General features: G+C 40.6%; 1 protein-coding gene across 7 annotated transcripts in view; it reads left to right on the plus strand.

Annotated features, from left to right (window-relative positions):
* Positions 1–23,316, plus strand: part of PLCH1 (phospholipase C eta 1) — a 264,401-nt gene that overhangs the window by 44,886 nt on the left and 196,199 nt on the right. For all 7 annotated transcript variants that reach the window (XM_017955766.3, XM_017955767.3, XM_031663635.1 and 4 more), the window contains exon 2: positions 4,894–5,012. In XM_017955766.3, the coding sequence (XP_017811255.1) occupies positions 4,934–5,012 (79 nt within the window). In that variant the 5' untranslated portion in view covers positions 4,894–4,933. The remainder of the gene's footprint in view (positions 1–4,893; positions 5,013–23,316) is intronic.

Below are 23,316 nucleotides of genomic sequence, written 5' to 3' on the forward strand. Positions count from 1 at the left end.
ATGTGTAACCGGTTATATTACCTAGACCTCTTAGGACGTGGAGTATTTTGTAAGTCTTAAAAGCAAGTTGAAAAGAAAAAACAAGGTGATCAATTTAAAACCATCCTTGCCTGAATACTGACCAAACAACTTCAAATTGGATACAAGATGCAGGGGAAATACCTCTCTAACGTAATATAAATTGTCTAAAAAATAAATGAATGTAGTATACTTTAGTAGTTGTTTTTACCTACTGTGTTCACACAAACGGGGCCATGAAAGACTCAGCCTGCTTTGGAACTGCTGAGGCTGGGTTTCCCACCAGTTTATCATCTTCCAGCTAGAGGTGTTATCTTGCAAGCCACACATCCTTTCTGGGCCTCGGTTTCCTTCTGGCTACAGCATGAGAGGTTTGTCTTAGTTGATGTCTAACATCCCTTTCACCTGAATCCCTTTAGTGAGCCCTAGGGCCTGGCTCTTCTGAATCTGGTGGAAGCTAAAATGAGGCTTATCGCAGAGCGCTGTTCCCTTGCCCCAGGTGTACTCACTCTTTATTATCTCCACCTCCATTATCTCTAAATCTGAAGTCCAGATGGAGAGCATCTTTTCATCAGTCTCCTGCTGATGCCCGAATCCCACCCCTAGAGATTCTGATGTAATTGGCCTAGGTGTAGCTTGGGAGTCAGGAGGCTTAAGCTTCCCAGGTGATTCCAATGTGTAGTCAAGGTTGAGACTCACTGATGTAAAGCCTTATCACAGTTCCTGATGCATAGTAGGTTCTCAATAACTGGGAAACAGGATTATGGGAGTTCAGTGCATGAAAGTATTGTAGGTAAACTGGAGGGAGAGATTCCTAGGGGCATTTCACGAAGGCAGTGGCATTTTACCTGGCCCTTAAAGAAAAGCAAAAAGATCTGGAAGTTGGAAAGCCTGGGCCATTGATGTGAGCTAGTGCCAAGGTATATGAATATTACATACATGTCTGTAGGTTTGTGCTTCTGTCACAAAAGAGTTGAAGGTCTCAATTCCGATTGGATGATCATCCTCTAAGAGGATGTTACATGTATTATATGTTACATTATGTATTGCTGTGTAACAAATTACCCCAAATCTTTTGTCTTAAAATAATAATTATTTATTATCTTTCACTTTTTTCTTTTTTTTTTGAGACGGAGTTTTGTTCTTGTTGCCCAGGCTGGAATGCAGTGGCACGGTCTCGGCTCACTGCAACCTCTGTCTCCTGGGTTCAAGTGATTCTCCTGTCTCAGCCTCCTGAGTAGCTTGGATTACAGGCACCTGCCACCACGCCTGGCTAATTTTTGTATCTTTAGTAGAGACGGGGTTTTGCCTTATTGCCCAGGCTGGTCTCGAACTCTTGACCTCAGGTGATCCACCCACTTCGGCCTCCCAAAGTATTAGGATTACAGGCGTGAGCCACTGTGCCTGGCCTTATCTTTCACTGTTTCTATAGGTCAGAAATACATATGAGGCACAGAGGGATGACTTGCTTCTTCTCATCAGTATCTGTGGCCTCATCTGAAATACTTTGGGTTAGAATCATCTGTAGACTAATTTATTCTTATGTTGTCTTTGTTCATTTTGGGCTGCTATAACAATACCATAAACTGGGTAGCTTATAAATAACAAATTTATTTCTCACGATTCTGGAGGCTGGGAAGTCTCAGATCAAGGTGTTGGCAGATTTGATGTCTGGTGAGGGCCCTTTCCTGGGTTGCAGACTGCTGACTTCTTGCTGTGTCCCCATATGGTGGAAGGGTAGAGCTAGCTCTCTAGGGTCTCTTTTATAAGGACACTAATCCTAATCATAAGGGTGGAAACTCACGGTCCCACCTCCTAATACTATCACATTGGGGGGCATTAGATTTCCCCATATGAATTTGGGGCAGACACAAACATTCAGCATAACACATGTCTGTGGCTGATGCTGCTGTTGGATGAGGGGCTAGCTGGGCATGTGAGCCAGAACACTTAAATCTGGGCTTCCTTACAGTGTGGTAGCTGGGTTCCAATGCAAGCATCTTGAGAGATAGGGAACTAGGCAGAAGTGGTATCCTTTTTATGACCTCATGATGGAAGACTCATAGCATAATTCCCAGCTGATTTTATTGTGAGAAACGAGTCACTGAGTCCAGCCCATATTCAAGGGAAGGTGAATTTAGATTCTACCTTTTGAGGGGAGGAATGTATAATAATTTGCAGATTTTTTGTTGTTGTTTGTTTGTTTTTTTGAGATGGAGTTTTTGTCTCCCAGGCCGGAGTGCAGTGACAGGATTTCAGCTCACTGCAACCTCCGCCTCCCGGGTTCAAGTGATTCTCCTGCCTCAGCCTTCTGAGTAGCTGGAATTATAGGCACATGCCACCATACCCAGCTAATTTTTGTGTTTTCAGTAGAGATGAGGTTTCACCATGTTGGTCAGGCTGGTCTCAAACTCCTGACTTTGTGATCTGCCTGCCTCGGCCTCCCAATGTGCTGGGATTACAGGCGTGAGTTACTGCACCCGGCCTAATTTTTTGTTTTGTTTTGTTTTTTTTTTTTTTGAGATGGAGTCTCGCTCTGGGTCGCCCAGTGGGGAGTGCAGTGGCGGGATCTCAGCTCACTGCAAACTCCGCCTCCTGGGTTCACGCCATTCTCCTGCCTCAGCCTCCCAAGTAGCTGGGACTACAGGCGCCCGCCACCTTGCCCGGCTAGTTTTTTGTATTTTTTAGTAGAGACGGGGTTTCACTGGGTTAGCCAGGATGGTCTCCATCTCCTGACCTCGTGATCCGCCCGTCTCGGCCTCCCAAAGTGCTGGGATTACAGACTTGAGCCACCGCTCCTGGCCTATTTTTTGTATTTTTAGTAGAGACAGGGTTTCACCAATTGGCCAGGCTGGTTTCAAACTCCTGACCTCATGATCCACCCACCTCGGCCTCCCAAAGTGCTGGGATTACAGGCGTGAACTACCACGCCTGGCCAGCAGATTTTTTTTTTTTTTTTTTTTTTTTTGAGATGGAGTCTTACTCTGTCACCAGGCTGGAGTTCAGTGGCGTTGTCTCACCTCACTGCAACCTCCGCTTCCCGGGTTCAAGTGATTCTCCTGCCTTAGCCTCCCAAATAGCTGGGACTACAGGTGTGTGCCACCACGCCCAGCTAATTTTTGTATTTTTAGTAGAGATGGGGTTTCACTGTGTTGGTCAGGTCGGGCTTGATCTCTTGACCTCGTGATCCGCCCGCCTTGGCCTCCCAAAGTGCTGGGATTACAGGAATGAGCCACCGTGCCCAGCCCAGATTGTATTTTTTAAGCCATCTCATTTTGTAAAGTTCTAGTTCCTATATTGGCTTGACTTTGGAATATGAAGATATGACTTCAAGTCTCATTACTATTTTTTCCTAGCAGTGTTGGGTGAATCAGTTAATCTCTAACTCCTTATCTTCTTTAATGTTGTAGAAGGAGAAAACAGTACTCACCTCAGAAGATTAATAAGGGGCAAATGAGAGTCATGTATGTGAATATATTTTGCTAACTATAAACAAATGCACATTATTAAAATTAATGAACATATATAACTGTATTATTTGTATAACTAAAAATACTTTTTAAAGAAGAGACCTTTGTGGTATATAGTATTGGCAGGCGAGAGGGCAGAGGTTGGGTTGCTTTCATCATTAGCTATATTCTGTTGTATTTTGTAGTCAGTTCCATGCAGTAGTAAGACTCCCTCAGCCTGAGGGAGTAGGATAAGCAGTCAGATTAGCCAGGTGGGTATGAGGCAAGAAGAAGTGGCGAGTCCAGCATGGAGCCAGAGAAAAGGCAGGATAGGCAAAAATTAGGTAAGATCCCTGGTGGGGTGGGTTAAGGTTGGGTCATAGGGAGCCAAGGAGAAGCTCTGACAAAAGCTTCAGGAGCCTTCACCAATTGTTCCATTAATGAATAGACAACACTCTGATAATATATATATATTTTTCACTAAGGGACTGATTTCATCCTGGGGTATATTTACAAAATTCTAGGTTGTTTTAGTAGGAGAGATGACAAATTGCTTCCCACCTGTGGGTTTTGCTGCATGCCAGCCTTGCTTGATTTTGCCTGGCTTTATTCTGTGAACAGAAAGGAGGTTGGAATTCTGAAAAGTTGCTTTAGCCAAATCCTGTGAACAAAGGAGGCCTTGTTCAGGGTTATGCACGTCAGCTTTTGGAGGAATTTAATTCATCAACTCAGATCTCTGCTTTTCAAGTTGTTGCTCTAGCTAGCATTGTGTTTCCCTGTGTCTGTGATGGAGCAAGTCTTACGTAGGAGCAGACACTGCTAGTTTACCTTGCCGAGGCCTGTGCCCAGCTCTAGTTACACCACTGAGTTCAGCCTGGGCAGATCCAGGCCCTAGCGGTCCTAAATGGACACCAGCAATGAACCAAAAAGAGGAAGGCACGTTTTGTTAATGTGCTTGGCTCATTCATGGCCACGTGGATGCTGCACTGACACAAAATTCAGGAATTGGGGATGATAGCTTCGTTCCTGTCAGTTGCCTCCCCACCTGCAACTGAAATTTCCTGAGATGTTACCAGTGTTGACTAGTTTGGATCTTGGACTACTAGGAGTGAGGCCGGGAGCACATAAACCAGTCCTGAAACCTGCTCCCTGACGGTAGGTTTATTTCCCCTGGAGACGGGTAACATTGAGCCCTGAAAGGTGGTTTGAGAAAGTTACTGTTTTGATATGCTGAATGACATTCTACACCCTGGGAAGACTTGTGGGAAATGTCTTAGGGCCTGGGGGATTCCAGCTCCATGTGGGGAGAAGTTGTATGCCGTATGTGTTGCCCTGTAATGCTGGGCAACCGATGGCATTATGCTACCAGAGTGAGCGTGTGGCTGCCGTTTTCTTCATTTTTGTCTCATTCTGTTTCCCTTGACAGGGCAATTTGGTTTTGATGCTGTGCCAGAAATCTTCTGACAATGAGTTACTGGAACTTGGAAAAAAAGAGCTGTGTGCAGTACCGCAGGCATTTTCTGGTGGACAACAGTGTGTTTCATGGTAAGCTGTCTCTTGTATTTATATAGTTGGATCTTTTATTTTGTTTCTGACAGGCCTTTTATTCTAGCACTCTAGATGCAAATATGGTATAATTGTTGGATGGAACCAAGAGCTTGAGTTAACTTGTTTATGAATAATTACCCAAGAAGTCCCATTGCACTTACTGTCTCCAGTTGTAAGCAACGGGCCCCACCTCAACAACTGTAATAGTGTTCTCTCTGTCTACTTTGTGGGGTAGCTGGTACCAGTGCCTTCCCTCTTCTACCACACTGTCAACTCCAGTGATATCCCTTTCTGATGTTTGTAATTATTTTGGGCGAGGACCATATATTGTTCAGTTAATATTTCTGGATCACCAGTCAATGCTTATTACTAGCAGAGCGTGGACTTCCAAACTGAGATGTTAGAGTGTGCTTGTGGTCACCTGCTTTAGACACTTATTGAAGAGAAGTCCACCCACTTTTATTGCTGTCCTTTAGGGCTTTAAGACTTATCTGTATATTATGTCCCATATAAAAACAGAACAGAACAGTTTGCAGCACTAAACCGTTACTATCAGGGTAGAGGACTGCCGCTGTGAATCAGAGAGGAATCAATATTAGTCATTTTCATGCCAAACTAAGACAAATTGCCTTTACCCTGCTGGTATCTGTTTGTTTGTGGTATACAGTCAGGGATAAGCTCTGTCAATCCTGCTGTCAAGATACCCTAGGGTGAAACCGGTTTAAAAGCCAAAGACTTATGTGGTGCCAGAATTTTTGGAGTAATCTCCATCAGAGGCCTGTGGAACTGTAGAGGGAAGAGACAGATTTCAGGGGCAGTGGAGTGCTCTTTAACAGAATCCTGTAATCTAAGCTGCTTTCACCTTTCTAAGATTGGTTGTTCTGAAGTCTTCCCCAATTTGACGACAGACTTAATGTTTATTATTGCTTTAAACTAAGTTTAAGATAACACATTTAACCTTACTTTATTAAGCACTTTAGTGTTTATAGTGTTTTTTCAACATTCATTATACCACCTCAGTAAAAGGCCTTATAGAGAATGACTTCATTTTACAGATGAAGAAAGAGAAACAGATGAAATAACTGCCCAAGTTGATGTAACTAATTAGGTATTAGCAAGGTCAGCATGAAAATTTCTGCCTCCACCTTTCCAGGTTGATTCTTTTGACATTCCAGTGGTGAAATGCCCTTAGCAGAGGAGACGTGGCGATGGCGACTTGACACTGTGGCACTGAGATTTTGCGTTGCTTTTCTCTGAGCCTTAGCCAAGGGTCCTCCTCTTCATTGCTTTATCTCTCATGCAGTGTTTGATTTATGTATTTTTCTGCTGCAAATTTATTTGTGTTAAAAAAGAGTAAATATGATAATAGAAGAATCACGGGAGTTAGAAGAACTAGGTTTATTTTTTTCAAGCTTTATTTTGTGCCAATTTTTAAAGAGTTTAGATTTAAGTGCCTTAAACTCATTATTATTTTCATTATTTTAGAATGCCTTTATTCAGAGATCTCAAAGGCTATAATCATTTAAAAATTTTTCTATGTATTTTTATAGTCATATTACCAATTAGTTTATTACTATATTGCAGATATTTATGCCAAGGGCTTGATGAACATTAACATTGTCATACTGGATCCTTTCAGGGACTTTGCCATAGCTATTATTCAACCAATTTTATGAATGGGGGAACTAAAGCTTTTGGCGATTGTGAAATGGTGACCTAAAATTCAAATCCTGATCTGCCTAATTCCAACACCTCACTATTTTTTCTTCTTTCAGGCTGCCATCTCCATTTTAATTAAAAAAATTAACATTCTGAGGCTTAAGTTCTATATAACAGTATTTGCTGTGTTACTGACTAGCAGTGTATGGCCTTGGACAAGTTATATCATCTTTCAGGAACTCAGTTCTCTTTTCTGTGAAATGAGCGTGCTGGTCTCAATGATTTTTGAGGCTGTTTCTATAGAAGTTCTAAACTCAGATTCCACTGAAGTATTTCTGAGAATTACAATTACTATATTGTCTGAGCTCCCTTTTCACTAAACACAAGATACACAAGGGGGCAGTATAATACTTAAAATATGAATTGGTTACTTCTTACATTCAAGAATTACTCTTTCGAAAGGGTTTAAGAGATATTAAATCCTCCCAAGATTAAAAGAATCAAAGCCGATTAGAACAATGATTCTATTCATTTATAATACAGCAATAACTTTATATATTTCTGATAGTGTAAAATATCATTTTGGATTTCCTTGCCTCAGGATATGTTGTAATTCAGGAAATAAAGATGCCTTTTGCTCTTCTTTTATCTCTACTGAAAAAGAATCTGTTAACATAGGAACTTACTTAACTTAAGGAAGAATTGTGAGAAGTCTTGGGATATTTTAAACCAAGGGAGCTCTGGTGATAATGTCTTTGTAGAGGATTTCAGAACATTTCTGAGAAAAGAAAGGGGACAGGACATGTTGAGTAGGAAATGTCAGATTTCTCTTGGGCTTCTTGAACATTTACTGACCACACTTTTGCTTATTCACTTTGGCTTCTCCTTGTTTTTGTTGATAACTCTCCTTACATAACCAAATCAACCAAAAAAAAAAAATTTCTTCCATAAACAGGAAAGAACCATTTCCCGTGTAGAATAATAGACTTTTGGAATAAGCATACTTGGATGTGCAAATGATGCCAGCCAGGTTCTTTTTCTACAGACAGACTTCAGCAGTGTTGCCAGGATAAAAGAGCTACATTAAAATGAGAACTCTAAAATGGTCAATAGCAGCAAAAATAAAAATGTAACATTTGTGTAGTTTCACAGTTCATAAAGCATATTCATAGCCTCATTTTCTGATTATAGAGGTGGTATATTCTCACTGGAAACAATTTAGAATATTACCCACAATCCCAGAACCCAAAGAGAAAGAGACTATTAAGCCTACTATTAGGAGTTCGCTTATGTCTGGTCTTTTATCTACTTACTCTTTCATCTTCACATTTCTGAGGCAGAAATGAAATATTGGAAAGGTTGGGAAATAGTGCTTCACGGAAATGAACTGGTTGGTTGAATTGACTTCTATGCCCAATGATGAGCGAAACCTTGTTAGGCATGATGAATTTTTCTGTTTCCCTCTTGTCTGTCTTTTGCCTAGATTTTTAGGAAAAACCCAAAGGAATTTGCACCTATTAGAGAAACTAATCTCCGGGATCTTCCCCTACTTGACTTTTATTCTTCTGATATGTTTGCAATAGAAAAAAATCTTGAGCAAAGAACGTTTGGTGCCATATGAACCTTGCCTTAATGGCTTATACCTTCATGATTTATCCTGATTTAAAAATTGCCTGTATCTTCAGCTGCTTCTCTTGCTTTCAGTGAATTGCAGTATTTTTTTTTCCGACCTGGGATGCAGTCTTGATTCTTAACCAGTGATTAGTGTAATTGCAATTAATATGGACATGCAATTTCTTACGCACATAAGCTTTTCCAGACATTTGAGCTCCTTAATAAGCGACTTGATGTTTGTTTTCACATACTGCTAGTTGTAATTGTACTATTGGAAAAAGTATGAATTGCTTTCCCGTAAGTTATTAGGGTATCATCTCAACTTCTTATAGGAAAATGTACTTTTGTTGCCATCATGTTGTTAAACGAATATTTCTGAATAACCATTACAAATCTAGACTAGAAACATTTTGGACTGAATTAGGAGTATCTCTTAGTATCTGGGGATAAAATTAAGGGTAATTCTCTTATTAAATATTTATGCAGTATGCCTTTTCAAGAAGTTGCCCTATATATATGTTAATACTTTTACTTTGCCTCAGAACTACATTTTAAGAAAACTAATTGACTTAGTTAATTAATTAAATGATTACTTGTTATCCAGCCTCCCCTTCCTGGCCACAGACGTAGCTGGTGATGTGAGGGTAGAAACTTGACCGCTAGTGTGTAATGGAAAGTAGGCTGAAATGGGATCCTGAAGACTAGTACTAATCCAAGTTTAACAACTATCTTGTGTAGCCTCATGTCACTTCTGGGGCCGTCAGTTTCCCTGTCTTTCAAGTGCGGATTGTGCCAGATTGTAAAGTTCCCTTATAGCAGCAAAGTGTGAGGTCTCTGTGTAGTCAAACATCAAGATAGGTGTATGATAGATGGAAGTGTTCTTCAGACCTAGGGTATGAGAATAAAAGGCTGGCAAGATGGTGTTGAAGAGAGGATAAGATTTCTTTTTGGACTGTAAAATTTGTAGTTAGTGTTGCACTGGCAAAATGCTGCATTTCCCTTTAGGGGAGAGAGGTGGGGTGTGTGTGTGTGTGTGTGTGTGTGTGTGTGTGAATGGTCACAGGTTTCTCCTGACCATGGAGAGACCAATATCTAGGACTGACACACAAGCTTTCAGGACAAATGTGATTATATTAAAAAATGAAGAGTGAAAAGCTCTCCCTCACTGGAATTCCATCTGCACTGGAAGAAAAGAGAAGAATGCCAGATTCTGACTGGTAAATATGCAAGGAGAATGAAATTATGCAAAAGTGAATTAGGGTTCCAATTGATTTCAGCCAGTTTATTAGACTTTGGCAGCCTGCCTGCTTTCGGTTTGTGGGGCATCACTAGATTTTATGTTAGAGTGGCATTTCTTTACTGAATCAAAGCCTAGCTTTTCCAGCCATAACTTTATAAGCATCCTTTTCTAGGTCCAGAAAATACTTGTGCACATAGAATTCCTATTAATGCAATGACAATCAAGATTTCATGAACATCATTAAGATTAAAAGTATCAGGCTGGGCGCAGTGGTTCACGCCTGTAATCCCAGCACTCTGGGAGGCCAAGGCAGGTGGATTACCTGAGGTCAGGAGTTCGAGACCAGCCTGGCCAACATGGCAAAACCCTGTCTCTATTAAAAATACAAAAAATTAGCTGGGCGTGGGGGTGGGTGCCTGTAATCCTGGCTACTTGGGAGGCCGAGGCAGGAGAATCACTTGTACCTGGGAGGTGGAGGTTGCAGTGAGCCGAGATGGCACCATTGCACTCCAGCCTGGGCAACAAGAGCAAAACTCTGTCTCAAAAAAAAAAAAAAAAGATAAAAGATTAAAAGTATTATCATCACATTATTAGAGAGGACCAGAGAGAAATTTCAAAGACAGATTGAAGAGGAAGAGTTAAAAAAAAAAAAAAAAAAAAAAAGAAGATAGGCCTTAAGGGAGAAAATATATTTGAATCATTTACGTTTTATAAATTATAATAGAACTAATTCTGGAAGCAGCGTTGGCCAGTAGATTTCTTTTATTGGCCCCACCCACAAGGCTCTCCACTTTCCAGTGATGGCCACCGAAGCAGAAAGCATCAGGGCGGGTATCCTTTCAAGCCTATGATGTTCAGGTGCATCTTGCAGGTGGTGAAGATTTAGACAGAGGGCGGCATGGCCTGACCCAGGTGTGACACTTTGTAGGGGCTCCCACTGGCTGAGTTACTGTGGGTGAGTTGTTCTCTTTGGGACTAAGTTTTCCGTATCAGCAAAATGCTGGCATTTAGGGAAAATGACTTCTAAGTTTCTAAGTGCTAAAATTTTAAGAAATGCGAGATTGTCTACCTCCCCTACTCACCCTACTTTTAAACAGAGGCTAATTGGAGAATTTGCTATGAGTTAACTGAGCACATTGATTTATCTCCTTTTCTTCTTCCCCTGTCTGAAGGAAATCACAGCCATCCATTTAGGCCTTACAAAAGAGGATATTTATGTCTAGTTTAGAACACAAAGGAAACAACCTTTAATGTGAGCTGGTATGAAATATATTTGTTCTATGACCTTTTGGGAACATATGCTCTTCTTTGATGTCTTGGAGATATAAAAATTCTCAATGAAAGCCTCTCAGTGAATGCTACTTATTTATATTTTAAAATCTAAAGTTCTTTCCTTTTTTTCGTCTTTCTTTATGATGAGCATTCTATTTGTAACTGGTTTATTGAGCATTTTCAACTTAGTGCAGCATATATGCTTCAGTGAATGCTTCAGAAAATACTTTGTCCCATTGTAGCATCTTGGGTAGATTCTATTGCTTTCTGGCTAATTTTGGCAATTAAGTGTCCAGTCCATTTTAAAATTTCAATCTCAGATTCATTAAGCCCCCTTACCCCCTGACCTGGCTGTTGGTGGTTGAAGGTGAGGGTTCCTCTGTCTCTGCTATACTCCTTCCCCTTGAAGGAGAATTCAAGGCCCTGTTCCACAGATTTTGGTACAAGGAAGAGAGCAGGGGCCTTTTGTCCCACATGTCCCTGTTGTATGTCAGCAGCAGTGAGGTGATCCAGACTCCCTCTGCTTCCATCATCTGTAGATTCTCAGTTTTATCCTGGCTCCCTCTGTTACCAAGGACCCTCCAGAGAGGACCTGCCATCTTGCTTCAGCCTCATGCCTTCTCTGCTGTCAGTTTCCTCTGGCTAGAGCACAGCTTCCTGTGCCCCTGAGGACACTGGGGCAACTGTCTGGCTCCTGGCCTTTCTCTTCTCTCCATTATTTCTTCATGTGGAGCTCTACAGACTGCAAGGGCTTGAAAGATGGAACGGGGTGTGAAGTTGCCCCTTGCTCTTCTCAGACCTACTGACGACAGTCTCTTCTCACACTGTGGGGGCTGCTCCCATACGTTACCAACTTAGGCAATCTCTAAGTCATTCTTTCATAGCTCTTCCCCTGCTTGTTTCTGGGGGTGAGGGGTGTTTCCTCCAGTTTCACTCCTCAGAGTGCCATCTCTGCTACCCTGGGCATTGAGGATATTATACATCTAACAATGGCTCAGGTAATGTGATTTTGATGGATGAAATCCCAGCCCCCGCCAACCACTGACAGCTCTCCTTGGACTCTTAGAGCCACTCTAGGCACGTCCTTGTTCACTAACATTTTAGATTAGGGCGACTTGATTTCCCTAAAGCTACTGGTGTTCTTTATTCTGTTTGCTCTTTGCAACATTATGTAGCTGGATTAATCAGACCCAAGCAATGATCTATATGTATAAAAATCCATGTTGAGGTGTATCAGCCTCTATTCCTCATCGGGAATCTAATTCAGTGAAGGAATTTTTCTGGGTAACTGAACCCACTGTGATCTCTCTGTCATGCTTTCTATGCAAGGTCATTTATGTTCTGCAACGATGAGGGGGATGAAAAGGTGCTCTTTAAGTGGCAAATTGGAGATCTGGGTGTATGGGAAGCCCAGGTGGATGAGAAATGACGGTGTTCTTTCTTCGAAGCTTTAGCTTTCAATTTTCTGAAACAAGCCTGTTGCTGCCAAGTTAACGTCTTGGATGGCCTTTTCCATGAGACTCTCAAACTCTCTCTGAAACCTTTGGCCATTGAGAGTCCAGCCAGGCAGAAAGGCCCTTGATTGTTTTATTCCTTTATGCTTGGGAATACCAATTTTCTAATTGGCAATTGGAATTGGTAATTTTCTAATTACTCAATTAGAAAGAAGAAATAATGTGTATAATAAACCGTCATTTTTTCCTTCAGATTTGCAGACTTTTCATGTTTTAAGTGGTTACTTATGAGAATTATTTCCCCTTAGACCTGTGTTACAAATTTAAGCCTTTGTTCTTGAAGCTGCATTTCCATAATCAGAATTAGTTTTCCTCTGCTCTCTCATTTTCCCAATTGTCTGTCCCACTCTGTTTCTAATGTATGCACAGAAATTGATGGGAGGATGAAAAATCTTTCCATGAGTAGATTCAGAGTTCTTCTAGGGCAACATAATTGTTTAATTTAGTTATACAAAAGATCTAGATTTTTTTTCTTGGATCCAGTAATAATTAGTGACTGTATTTGTAATCATGAAACCCTCCAGTCTCCCATCTATCAAAAGAAAGTTGAAAAACTGCAGTTTGTTCCTTCTTACCATGTGGATGAAGTCATCCCCATAGAGATCTGTGACATGTTTTATATTTTCTTGGGGCTCATTCCTTTCAGCAAATATGTTTGGGGTTATTTCAAGTGCAAATTGTTGGTTTCAAAGGAATATTCAGATTTTTAATTTAAAGCCTCTAGCCTAGTGTGGAGTGGCTTCACCTACTCCCACAGCTTCAGTTCCCATGTCTTTGCTAACTCCAAAAGTGTGTTCATGGCTTTGACCTTCCCTCCATGCTGAATACTCAGATGTCCATCTGCCTACCTGATGGTTCCACAGATGCTCTCCAGGTCCTCAGACTTAACATGTGTGGAGCAGAATTCCTTCCTGCCCTGGTACTCGTCTGCCTTGCCAACCTTATTTCACCCTTCCCCTTCTCTACTCCCCAGCAACACTGACCTTTGCATTCCTTGCCCACATAACTCACTGCTTCTTCACTTAGCCAACTTCGAACACATCCTTTCAATCCCAGAGTAAAAGTCTCCTCAGCAGAGAAGACTTTTTTGATTTCTCAGACCAGGTCAGGCCCTGCTTTATGATTTCCTGTCATTGTGCATTGCTGCTTAATTTTGCTGCTTCATTGTGTTATCATTACTGTAATAAAACTATTAATTGTGTGATTACTAGTTTCATTTCTGTCTCTCCAACCTGAGGTCCAGGAGATCAGAGACTGTTCGGACTTATATCTGCAGCACACAGTGCAATGCATTGTGTATAGTAGGTGCTCAATAAAATACTGCTGAATGAATTTCTATATTTTATTTAATAGGGGAGAAAGGCTGGGCGCGGTGGCTCACGCCTGTAATCCCAGCACTTTGGGAGGCCAAGGCGGGTGGATCACGAGGTCAGGAGATCGAGACCATCCGGGCTAACGTGGTGAAACACTGTCTGTACTAAAAAAATAAAAAAAAAAAAAAAAAAAAAAAAGGCGTGGTGGCGGGCGCTTATAGTCCCAGCTACTCAGGAGGCTGAGGCAGGAGAATGGTGTGAACCTGGGAGGTGGAGCGTGCAGTGAGCCAAGATTGCGCCACTGCACTCCAGCCTGGGCGACAGAGTGAGACTCCGTCTCAAAAAAAAAAAAAAAAAAAAAGGGAAATAATAATAATAAGGGAGATAAGAGCGGTTTCACTATTTTTGCACTCTCTGTTGAGTTTGGTGTTTAATCTTTGTGCTGTGAAATGCATCAGTTCTCTCTCCTTGCCTTTACTCAGAATTTTGCCATAGGAAAGCCAGAAAAAAAATACTCGTACAGCATCCTTGCTGAGATGAAGAAGGAAAAGAAGACCATTGAGAATCCAAGTGTGCCTTAGAAAAGATTATATATTACAAATGCATACTGCCTTGAAATGGGCAAGAACAAAGCCATTTCTTTAAAAGAATTTCTTAAAGTAATTTCAAAAGGCTTTTAGAGTTCATTGTAGATGTTCCATGTTGGTTATACATAGATATCTATTTTACCTGACTCTGAAACTGAAGATTTCTGTCTTTAAAATAGCACTATCAGTAAAGTTGTTTAATTGCAGTTGTTTGCATACTATTAAAATTCTCTGCTGCTTGTGTCTGAAAATCTCCAGTCCAGAAGTAAGTGTTGTCTGTGGGGTAATTGTTACTGCAGAGAGCACGGAATAGACCTGCATCAAAAAACAACAAAACAAAACAAAACAAAGAAACAAACAAAAAAAGCACTAGTTTTCTCAGTAAGAGAGGAGGAAAGGAGGCCTGGGGTGGGGGTACATGAGGAGAATAATCAAACAGCATAGGACTTCTTTAAAAGTTAAGAAGATGCACTTTTATTTCAGCTTTACAAACAAGAAGAATGGTCAGCACCTAGGCCTTTCCTCTAAGAATCTCAGGCATTATGAGAGTACATTCCTGACTTATAGGTAGCAAGATCACTCTGAGAAGTAAATGCTTCTCTGGGTAGGATAAATATAGAATCCGTGAAAATGTTTTTGCCTGTTTGTCAGCATATGTGACTGACATATAAGTGTTTTTAGAATTTCTCCCATTGAAATGTAAAGGATGGTGGCTTATGCTCAATTAAAAGGAAGAACAGGGAGCACATTTATTATTTAGTGTCCTAGTTTTACTCCCTGCCAACTTGAAATTGAACATCAATGCATTTCTACAAATGACCATTCTTTGAAATTGTGCCAATGTGAGAATTTCACGGTATTGTGTTTTAAGCTAAGTAGAAGCTCATCATCTCTAGATGTGGAGACTTGTAAGTAATTAATGCTTTAAATCAATGGTTCCCAGCCTTGGCTGTGCATTGGAATCACCTGGGGATAAAACACAAACAAAAATAAAAACAAACTATTTCCTGGGTGTCAGCTCAGAAGCTCTGATTTTTTGGTCTAGGGTATGGCCAGGGTATGGGGAAATTGTTGGAACTCTTCATGTGATTCTAATGGGCAACCAATTAGATTTTGCTGGGTTGAAAACCCCAGACTTAGGGTGACCAATACATATTTTCTCAACAGAACTATTGAATTCATGAATTTGATAATGGTTATTTTCTGTGATGATAGTCTATTTTATACTGAATCTTGAAGGATAGGGAAGGGGGAGCATTAAAAAAGAAGGATATGGATAGAAATACAGTATTTGGATATAAGTTAAGCAGGAAAATATAGAAGAGTCATCTATGCTTGGGAATTTGTAGCTGCTGTTTTTCTTTTCTTTTCTTTCTTTTTTTTTTTTTTTGAGACAGAGTTTCGCTTTTATGGCCCAAGCTGGAGTGCGATGGTACCATCGTGGCTGACTGCAACCCCTGCCTCCTGGGTTTAAGTGATTCCCCTGCCTCAGCCTCCCGAATAGCTGGGATTACAGGTGCACACCACCATGCCTGACTAATTTTTGTATTTTTAGTGGAGACGGGGTTTCACCATATTGGCCAGGTTGGTCTCGAACTCATGACCCCAGGTGATCCACCCTCCTTGGCCTCCCAAAGTGCTAGGATTACAGGCGTGAGCCACCACGCCTGGCCGCTGCTGTTTTTCTTTAAAAATATTTTTTCACTTTATTTTTTCTGATGGTAGCAACACAGGTTCATTGTAGAAAATTTGGAAAGCATAGAAAAGAGTAAAGATGGAAAAAATAGTCTATAATCTCAATAATGTGTTTTAAGTCTGTGCTTTCTTAAAGTGATTTAAAAACCATTGACTAAGTAGTGATTCTCAAATCTGGTTATACATTTGAATCTGCTAGGGTGCTTTTTAAAAAATGCTGATGATTGAAGAGACTAATATTATCCTCATTTTGCTAATGAGGAGAATGAGGCTCTGATAACCACAGGCAGCTATGGGAAAGAGTACGAAAGGCAAGGTATTCCCAAGAAGCAGGCAACAGCACAGAACAAGATGTTGCTGTGGTAAGCACCCAGCTACCAAGTTAAAACAAAACAAAACAAAACAAAAACAATGATGGTTGGACTCAACCCAAGCCCAGTTAAATCATCTCTGGAACATGGGACTCAGATGTTGCCATCCATCCATCCATTCATTCATTCATTCATTCTTTATCTGTACATTTACCTATCTTCAGGTGATTTTGATGACACGGGAGGGATAAAAATCACTGCATTAAAGCTGTTGGTTGACCAAAGTATTGATTTGATCAGTACACACAGTCGGGTATGAGTTTACTGATTTAATACAGCATATAATTGTACACTAGTTTGGGCAAAAGTGGTACATGAAAATCTTTATAGACTATTTGCAGAGAGGAAGGGGGAAGTGATATGCTAACCTTTATATGGTTATTTTCCTCTTTTGTAACAAATTTATTTCATATTCCCTTTAATATGCTTTCTTAGTGTCCTTAAAATGTGATTTGTCTTAACTTTACTACCAATATATCTGTTACATGATACAAAGATATACCTTTGAGCACTAATTTTTTTTTCTGTTTTGAGATGGAGTTTTGCTCTGTCACCAGGCTGGAGTGCAGTGGCATGATCTCGGCTCACTGCAACCTCCACCTCCTGAGTTCAAGTGATTCTTTGAGCACTAATTGACCTCACAATGTTGTACACAGTCTTCTGATGATAAGTAGAAATACTTTGGGAAGGTCCTTAACAACAGATGACAAATAACATATTAATAGTGTTTTGTTTTGATTAATCTGTAATGAGAAGTACACGGTTCACAGTAGTATAATTTGAAGAACTGGTACAGAAAGAAATATGAAATACAGGAATTGAGAGAACAATACCATCATTTGGAGTATATCAGATGCAACCTTGAGTATTAACTAAAATTGTGTTTATTTGTCTACTTTGGAAAACTGAGTGGTATCCGGAGACTTAGAGACCCATGTGCATTTTACTGTGGAAGGCAAGCTGTGTCAGTCCCTGTAGATATCTGCTTTATCTCCCTTATGCTACATGTGAGTAAACTGATGCTCAGGTTCTCTGTGTTGTTCCTAGAAGCCTCAGAGTTGTGAAGAAGAAATCTTGCCTTCTCAGATCACTCTTGTTTTGCATGATATCTCCGGCTTTGCACATAGGATCTTAAGGGGAACACAAAGAGGAATTTGAGACTGATGTTACTGTAACTGAGTTTAGACCTTGTCTGGAGGAATTGGTGGACTCTATGTTAGAATATTCCTGAGGGATCATTAGGAAATGTTAGGGTTGATGCTAAATCAAGGTTGTCATTGGAGTAGCATTACCTCTTTTAAGTATCTCAACAAGACTGTTTTACAGATGAAACTCATAGAAATCACAATTTGCCAGAAATCACATTGTTAGATTATGGAGTTCAAACCCAGGTTTGTCAGACTCTCAAATCCAGGGTTTTTCCACTATTGTGACACAGCAATGCATTACACAAACTTGTTTCTTTTAAAGCTGCGGAGGGCGTGGGTTTGTGTTTTACAAGAGCTGTAACACCCTTTAGAGGCTACTAGAGAACTTCTAGAGACACTGTGTGAGTTGCCCTTAGGCTGAGTGTGGGGAGGGGGCTGAGGAACTAGGGGTGAGGGCTAAGAGTTGGTGTCTACTGGAGTGGTCCCTGGGAGCTTGTTAAAAATGCAGACTCTCAACCCCACTGGGGACCTTCTGAGCTGGAATCTGCATTTTAACAAGGTCCTCAGATGATTAAGTATGAGCAGCTTTGCTTTAGGAGACCACTGGGCTTGGGTGTAAATCCTCTGGAGTGAGGAATTTGTCCTATTCTCCAAGGAGCAGATGGAAGAAGGATGGGTGTGAGGGAGAAGAGAACTGTTTTTCATCATACAAAGCATTGAGAGGTTGGAAACTTGTAAGGAGCACAGCTAATGACAAAGACCCCCAGCAGTATCCTGATACTCAGACTCCCAAGGAGGAAACGTGAGGGCTATGAATCGGCAGGTCATTTTCTTTGTACAGTGGGCTTAAAAAGTTGAATCTCTGTGTCTAAAACATATGAAGATATAGTCAAGGATATAAGTAATACCCTGATCTACGATAGCAAGGACTGGGGGAGCCCTCTGACTAAGGGATTCTGAACAAAACCCATAGCCAGGCTTCAGGACACTTATGACATTTTTGTAAACATTATGCTAGATACTCTATGTAGATATGCATGTACATTTGTGCATCCTCTTCCTTTGAACAAAGTCCTTAGCTTTCATTATATTTCAGAATAATCTGTTATTCCTTACCCTTTTTGCGAATTATAAACCCCTGAATAAAACCACTTTCCTTTCATAGATGAGAAGGTAAGTGACTAGTACATATTGATAGCAACCAGCTAGTGGCAAAGTTAATTCTAAGGTAAAAGTTCTTTCTATCAACACTTCAAATATGTCATGCCACTCTCTCCCGGCTTGTAAGGTTCCCACTGAAAAGTCTGCTGCCAGATGTATTGGCGCTCCGTTGTATGTTATTTTCCTTCTTTTTTCTCTTGCTGCTTTTAGGATCCTTTCTTCATCCTTGACCTTTGGGAGTTTGATTATTAAATGCCTTGAGGTAGTCTTATTTGGGTTAAATCTGCTTTGTGTTCTTTAACCTTCTTTTTTTTTTTTTTTTGAGACAGAGTCTTGCTCTGTTGCCCAGGCTGGGGTGTAGTGGCCGGATCTCAGCTCACTGCAAGCTCCGCCTCCCAGGTTTACGCCATTCTCCTACCTCAGCCTCCCGAGTAGCTGGGACTACAGGCGCCCGCCAACCCGCCCGGCTGGTTTTTTTGCATTTTTTAGTAGAGATGGGGTTTCACTGTGTTAGCCAGGATGGTCTCGATCTCCTGACCTTGTGATCCGCCCGTCTCGGCCTCCCAAAGTGCTGGGATTACAGGCTTGAGCCACCGCGCCCGGCCTCTTTAACCTTCTTGTACTTGAATGTTGATATCTTTTCCTAGGTTTGGGAATTTCTCTGATATTATCTCTTCGAATAATAAACTTTCTACTTCTGTCTCTCTCTCTACTTCCTCTCTAAGGCCAATAACTTTTAGATTTGCCCTTCTGAGGCTATTTTTTAGATCCTGTAGGTGTGCTTCATTGTTTTTTATTCTTTTTTTCTGTTTTTCTCCTCTGACTATGTATTTTCAAATAGCCTGTCTTTAAGCTCATTAATCCTTTCTTCTGCTTGATCAGTTCTGCTGTTAAAAGATTCTTCATCATGCCAATTGTATTTTTCAACTCTAGAATTTCTGCTGGTTCTTTTTAATTATTTCAACCTCCTTTTAAAGTATATCTGATAGAATTCTGAATTCCTTCTCTGTGTTATCTTGAATTTCTTTGACTTTCTCTCAAAACAGCCATTTTGAATTCTCTGTCTGAAAGGTCATATATCTCTGTTTCTCCAGAATTAGTCCCTGGTGACTTATTTAGTTTATTTGGTAAGGTCATGTTTTCCTGGATGGTGCTGGTGCTGGTAGATGTTCTTTGGTGTTTGGGCATTGAAGAGTTAGGTGTTTATTGTAGCCTTCACAGTCTAAACTTGTTTGTGCGTGTTCTTCTTGGGAAGACTTTCAAGTATTAAAAGACTTGGGTCCCAAGTCCAATAATGCTGTGGTTTTTTCAGACTCATAGAGTTATCACCTTGGTGGTCTTAGATAAGATCTGGAAGAATTTTCTAGATTACCAGGCAGACTCCTGTTCTTTTTCCCTTACTTTCCTCAAACATATGGAGTCTCTCTTTTTCTTTGCTGAGCCACCGGGGAGCTGGGAGGGTGGTGATGCAAGCACCCCTGTAACCACAACCACTGGGACTGTGCTGGGTCAGACCTGAAGCCAGCACAGCACTGGGCCTTGCCCTAGGACCTGCCCTTCAGGATGGCAAGATCCCCCGGCCCCGGGCCTTTCCAGCGATGCTGTCTGGGAGCCAAGGACAGGAGTAAAACACTTTAGCAATTTATCTGATGTTCTGTTCTACAGCAGCTAAGCTGGCACTCAGGTCACAATACAAAGTCCTTCCTGCTCTTCCCTCTCCTTTCCACAGGCAGAGGAGCCTTTTTCTGTGGCCACCACTACCACTGGTCCATGGGGGCTTTCTGCTAGGCCCCTGCCCATGTTCACTTAAAGTCCAAGGGCTCTTCCATCAGCTGTGGTGGATGCTGACAGGCCTGAGACTCACCCTTCAAGGCAGTGGACTCCCTTCTGGCCCAGGGCAGGTCTGGAAATGCTGTCCAAAAGCCTAGGCCTGGACTCAGGGACCCTAAGCACCTGTTTTTTGCTCTACCCCACTGTGGCCGAGCTGTTACGTGATTTTTGGTTCTTGTGATGGTGCTTTTTTTGTGTGCAGATAGCTGTTAAAATTGAGTGTCCCAGCAGTGGGGATGAATGGTGCAGGCTTCTGTTCTGCCATCTTGCTCCTGGGGTTAATTCTAAAAGCCGGCATTCTGTCATTCCAACTCAACTGGCCTTTATGATCTGAACTAAGTATTATGAAATGCTAAGTGGATTTTCTGTGGGATAAATCTTGTAAATCGCTGCATTTTCTGATTATCAAAAATGGCTAGACATTTATGGCATTGGAATATTGTGACATAAAAGGAATTTTAGGTGAAAGCATTTGAAAGCCTCTGTGTGTTGGCCAGGTGAGTCTGGAAGTTTCACTTTGGAGCTGCCAAAGGGCTGAGGTCCTGTTTTCCCATCATTGATGGCAGCAGAACTCTATGAGACAGGGCTCTCCTTGCCTAGTGGCATCCAACTGACTTCAATCATTTATTGATTATTAACTCTCTGTGGGGAACCAGGTGCTGAACTTTACCAATACTGTAACATAATCCAAGTAGCATTTAGATCCAGTAATGATTTCACTATATGGTAATTTACTAGGTAGTAGTGTTGACTCTGTGAATCCAAAGGATGTTTAGACATATTTCATTTCTTAGCACAAAGGTTTTAGAGTTGCTGCTCTGCAAAACCATAGGTGAATGACCTTTAGTTGTGGAAGTTAACTCTTTAAAGTAGTGGTCCTGTGTGTCTACTAGAAAAATAATAGCGTTCAGATCCTTGGAAATTATATCAGTCAGTGATAGGAGGATGGTTGTTTTTTAAAGACAAATACTTAGTATCAGTATCTCAACTTGCAGCCTGTTGAGACCATTTTTAATACATACATCCTCTTGCTTGAACTTCTAATAACCCATCTGGGAAATAATATTCTCATAGGTCTCTTATTTTGGTCTCTAAATATAGTTTTGATCCCTTATCCCTTACCATTTCTCCTAAATTATATAAATCAATGTAGACATTTAATATCTAGCAACTGTAGGCACCATGTTTCTGATACTAGTAATGTAAAATTTTCTCTTAGCTAGAGAACAAGTTCTGCATAAATCATAGTACTAAATTATTTCTAAATTAGATTAATTTATATAAACTGATAAAATGTTATTGGTTTCCTATTTTATCATCTTTAGTATTCATGAAGAAGCAATTCTTTTTTCTTTTCTCCAAGGTCTTTAACAAAATTAGCCTTTGAAACCATTTTTGTGCTAGTCGACTGTGAATGAGGAGGACTATTGAAGCAGAAAATTAAAATACTTTTGTTGTTTTAATTTTAATACTAATCATTAATCTATACTTCAACATTATTTCTCTCATTGATAAATTTATTGCTTTAAAAGTATTTCTATCTTCCATAATGTCTTTTCTAGCAAAAGAGCTTTGTTACATTTTTGAAATTCTTGCTATTTGAGTGACTTATCAAAGAGCAAGAATTTTGGCAGCCAAAACAAATTTGACTATTATATATGCTGTCAAGCATTTTATTGCCTTATGTGTACAGATTTTTTGAAGTTAATAAACCAGAGGCATTTCCAGTATACTTTCACCTTTAAGAGAGTATATATTTACTACAAGTATTTTAGAGAGTGGTTGCACTGTAAGATTCATGTTTATTTTTTTAAATAGAAAGCCCCAAGTTTTTGTATAGAATTTTCAGGACTAGGAAAGACTTCAAGGACCTCAATAAAATATTTAATGCCACCAGTTTCTGAGATCCCTTCTAGAATGAAAGCTCTAGAGAATAGGGAATGTGACTTTAGAGCTTTGCATATGGGAGATGCCTGGTAAGTATTTGATTGATGAATTAGTAACCTCTCACTTTTGATCAGTGAGGATGCTGAGGCTGGGAAGGTTCAATGATGGGTCGAAGGTGGGTCTAAGCCTAACTAACTATTAGAAAGTGGAGTGGTGAGAACTGAGTCCCTGAGCAATATGGGTGCATTGTGAGGTGCCTACCATGCCACACCGTGTGTTCATGTCCACAGCTTCAGAAATTCCTTGGTCTCATTCTAAGTAGAGCAGCTTGCTGATTCCCAAGCACTGACATAACAATCAATCATTTGTCCCTTCCCTGGGTCGTTATTCCCCAAGCTAGTTTGAACAAGGGATAGTGCTCCCTTTTCTCCTTCATGCTTTAAGTATTTATTGACTTAGATTCTACGCTGGGGATCTAGCAGTTGACAAACCACAAATGGCCTCTGTCTGTAAGGAGCTTACTTTACAGTCTTGCCCCTCTTTGCTGCTACCTACTTCCTTCCCTCTTCTTCCCCTCAACCACACATGGGACTTTATGTTAACTTTTATCCTGTTTGCTTTATCATTGTGTACTTGTACACTCTCTATACACACACACATGCACGCACACACACACACACACAATTATTTTTTCTGAATAATTTGAGAATAAGTTGCATACCTCATGGCCCTTTGCCCTATGGTATAATTATCAACTTAAGTAAATTTAACATTGATAAGGCCCTTTAATGTCCTTGATTTCTGAAAGATGTTTTTTCAACTGGTCTCTACGGGGAAATGAACCTAGGAGAGGAAGGTAAAAAACATGGAGAAAAATATTTTCATAAATCCTACCAAGTTCTTAGGGTTAGAGCCAAGCTTCTCATGTGTTTGTGACTTAGAAGGGCCCTGTGCTTGGTTTAATGCTTTGCTGTTGCCATCTTGAAATTCTTTATCATTGGGGGAAAAAA

The sequence above is a fragment of the Papio anubis genome, chromosome 2 (genome assembly GCF_008728515.1).
Source record: "Papio anubis isolate 15944 chromosome 2, Panubis1.0, whole genome shotgun sequence".
NCBI classification, from domain to species: domain Eukaryota; kingdom Metazoa; phylum Chordata; class Mammalia; order Primates; family Cercopithecidae; genus Papio; species Papio anubis.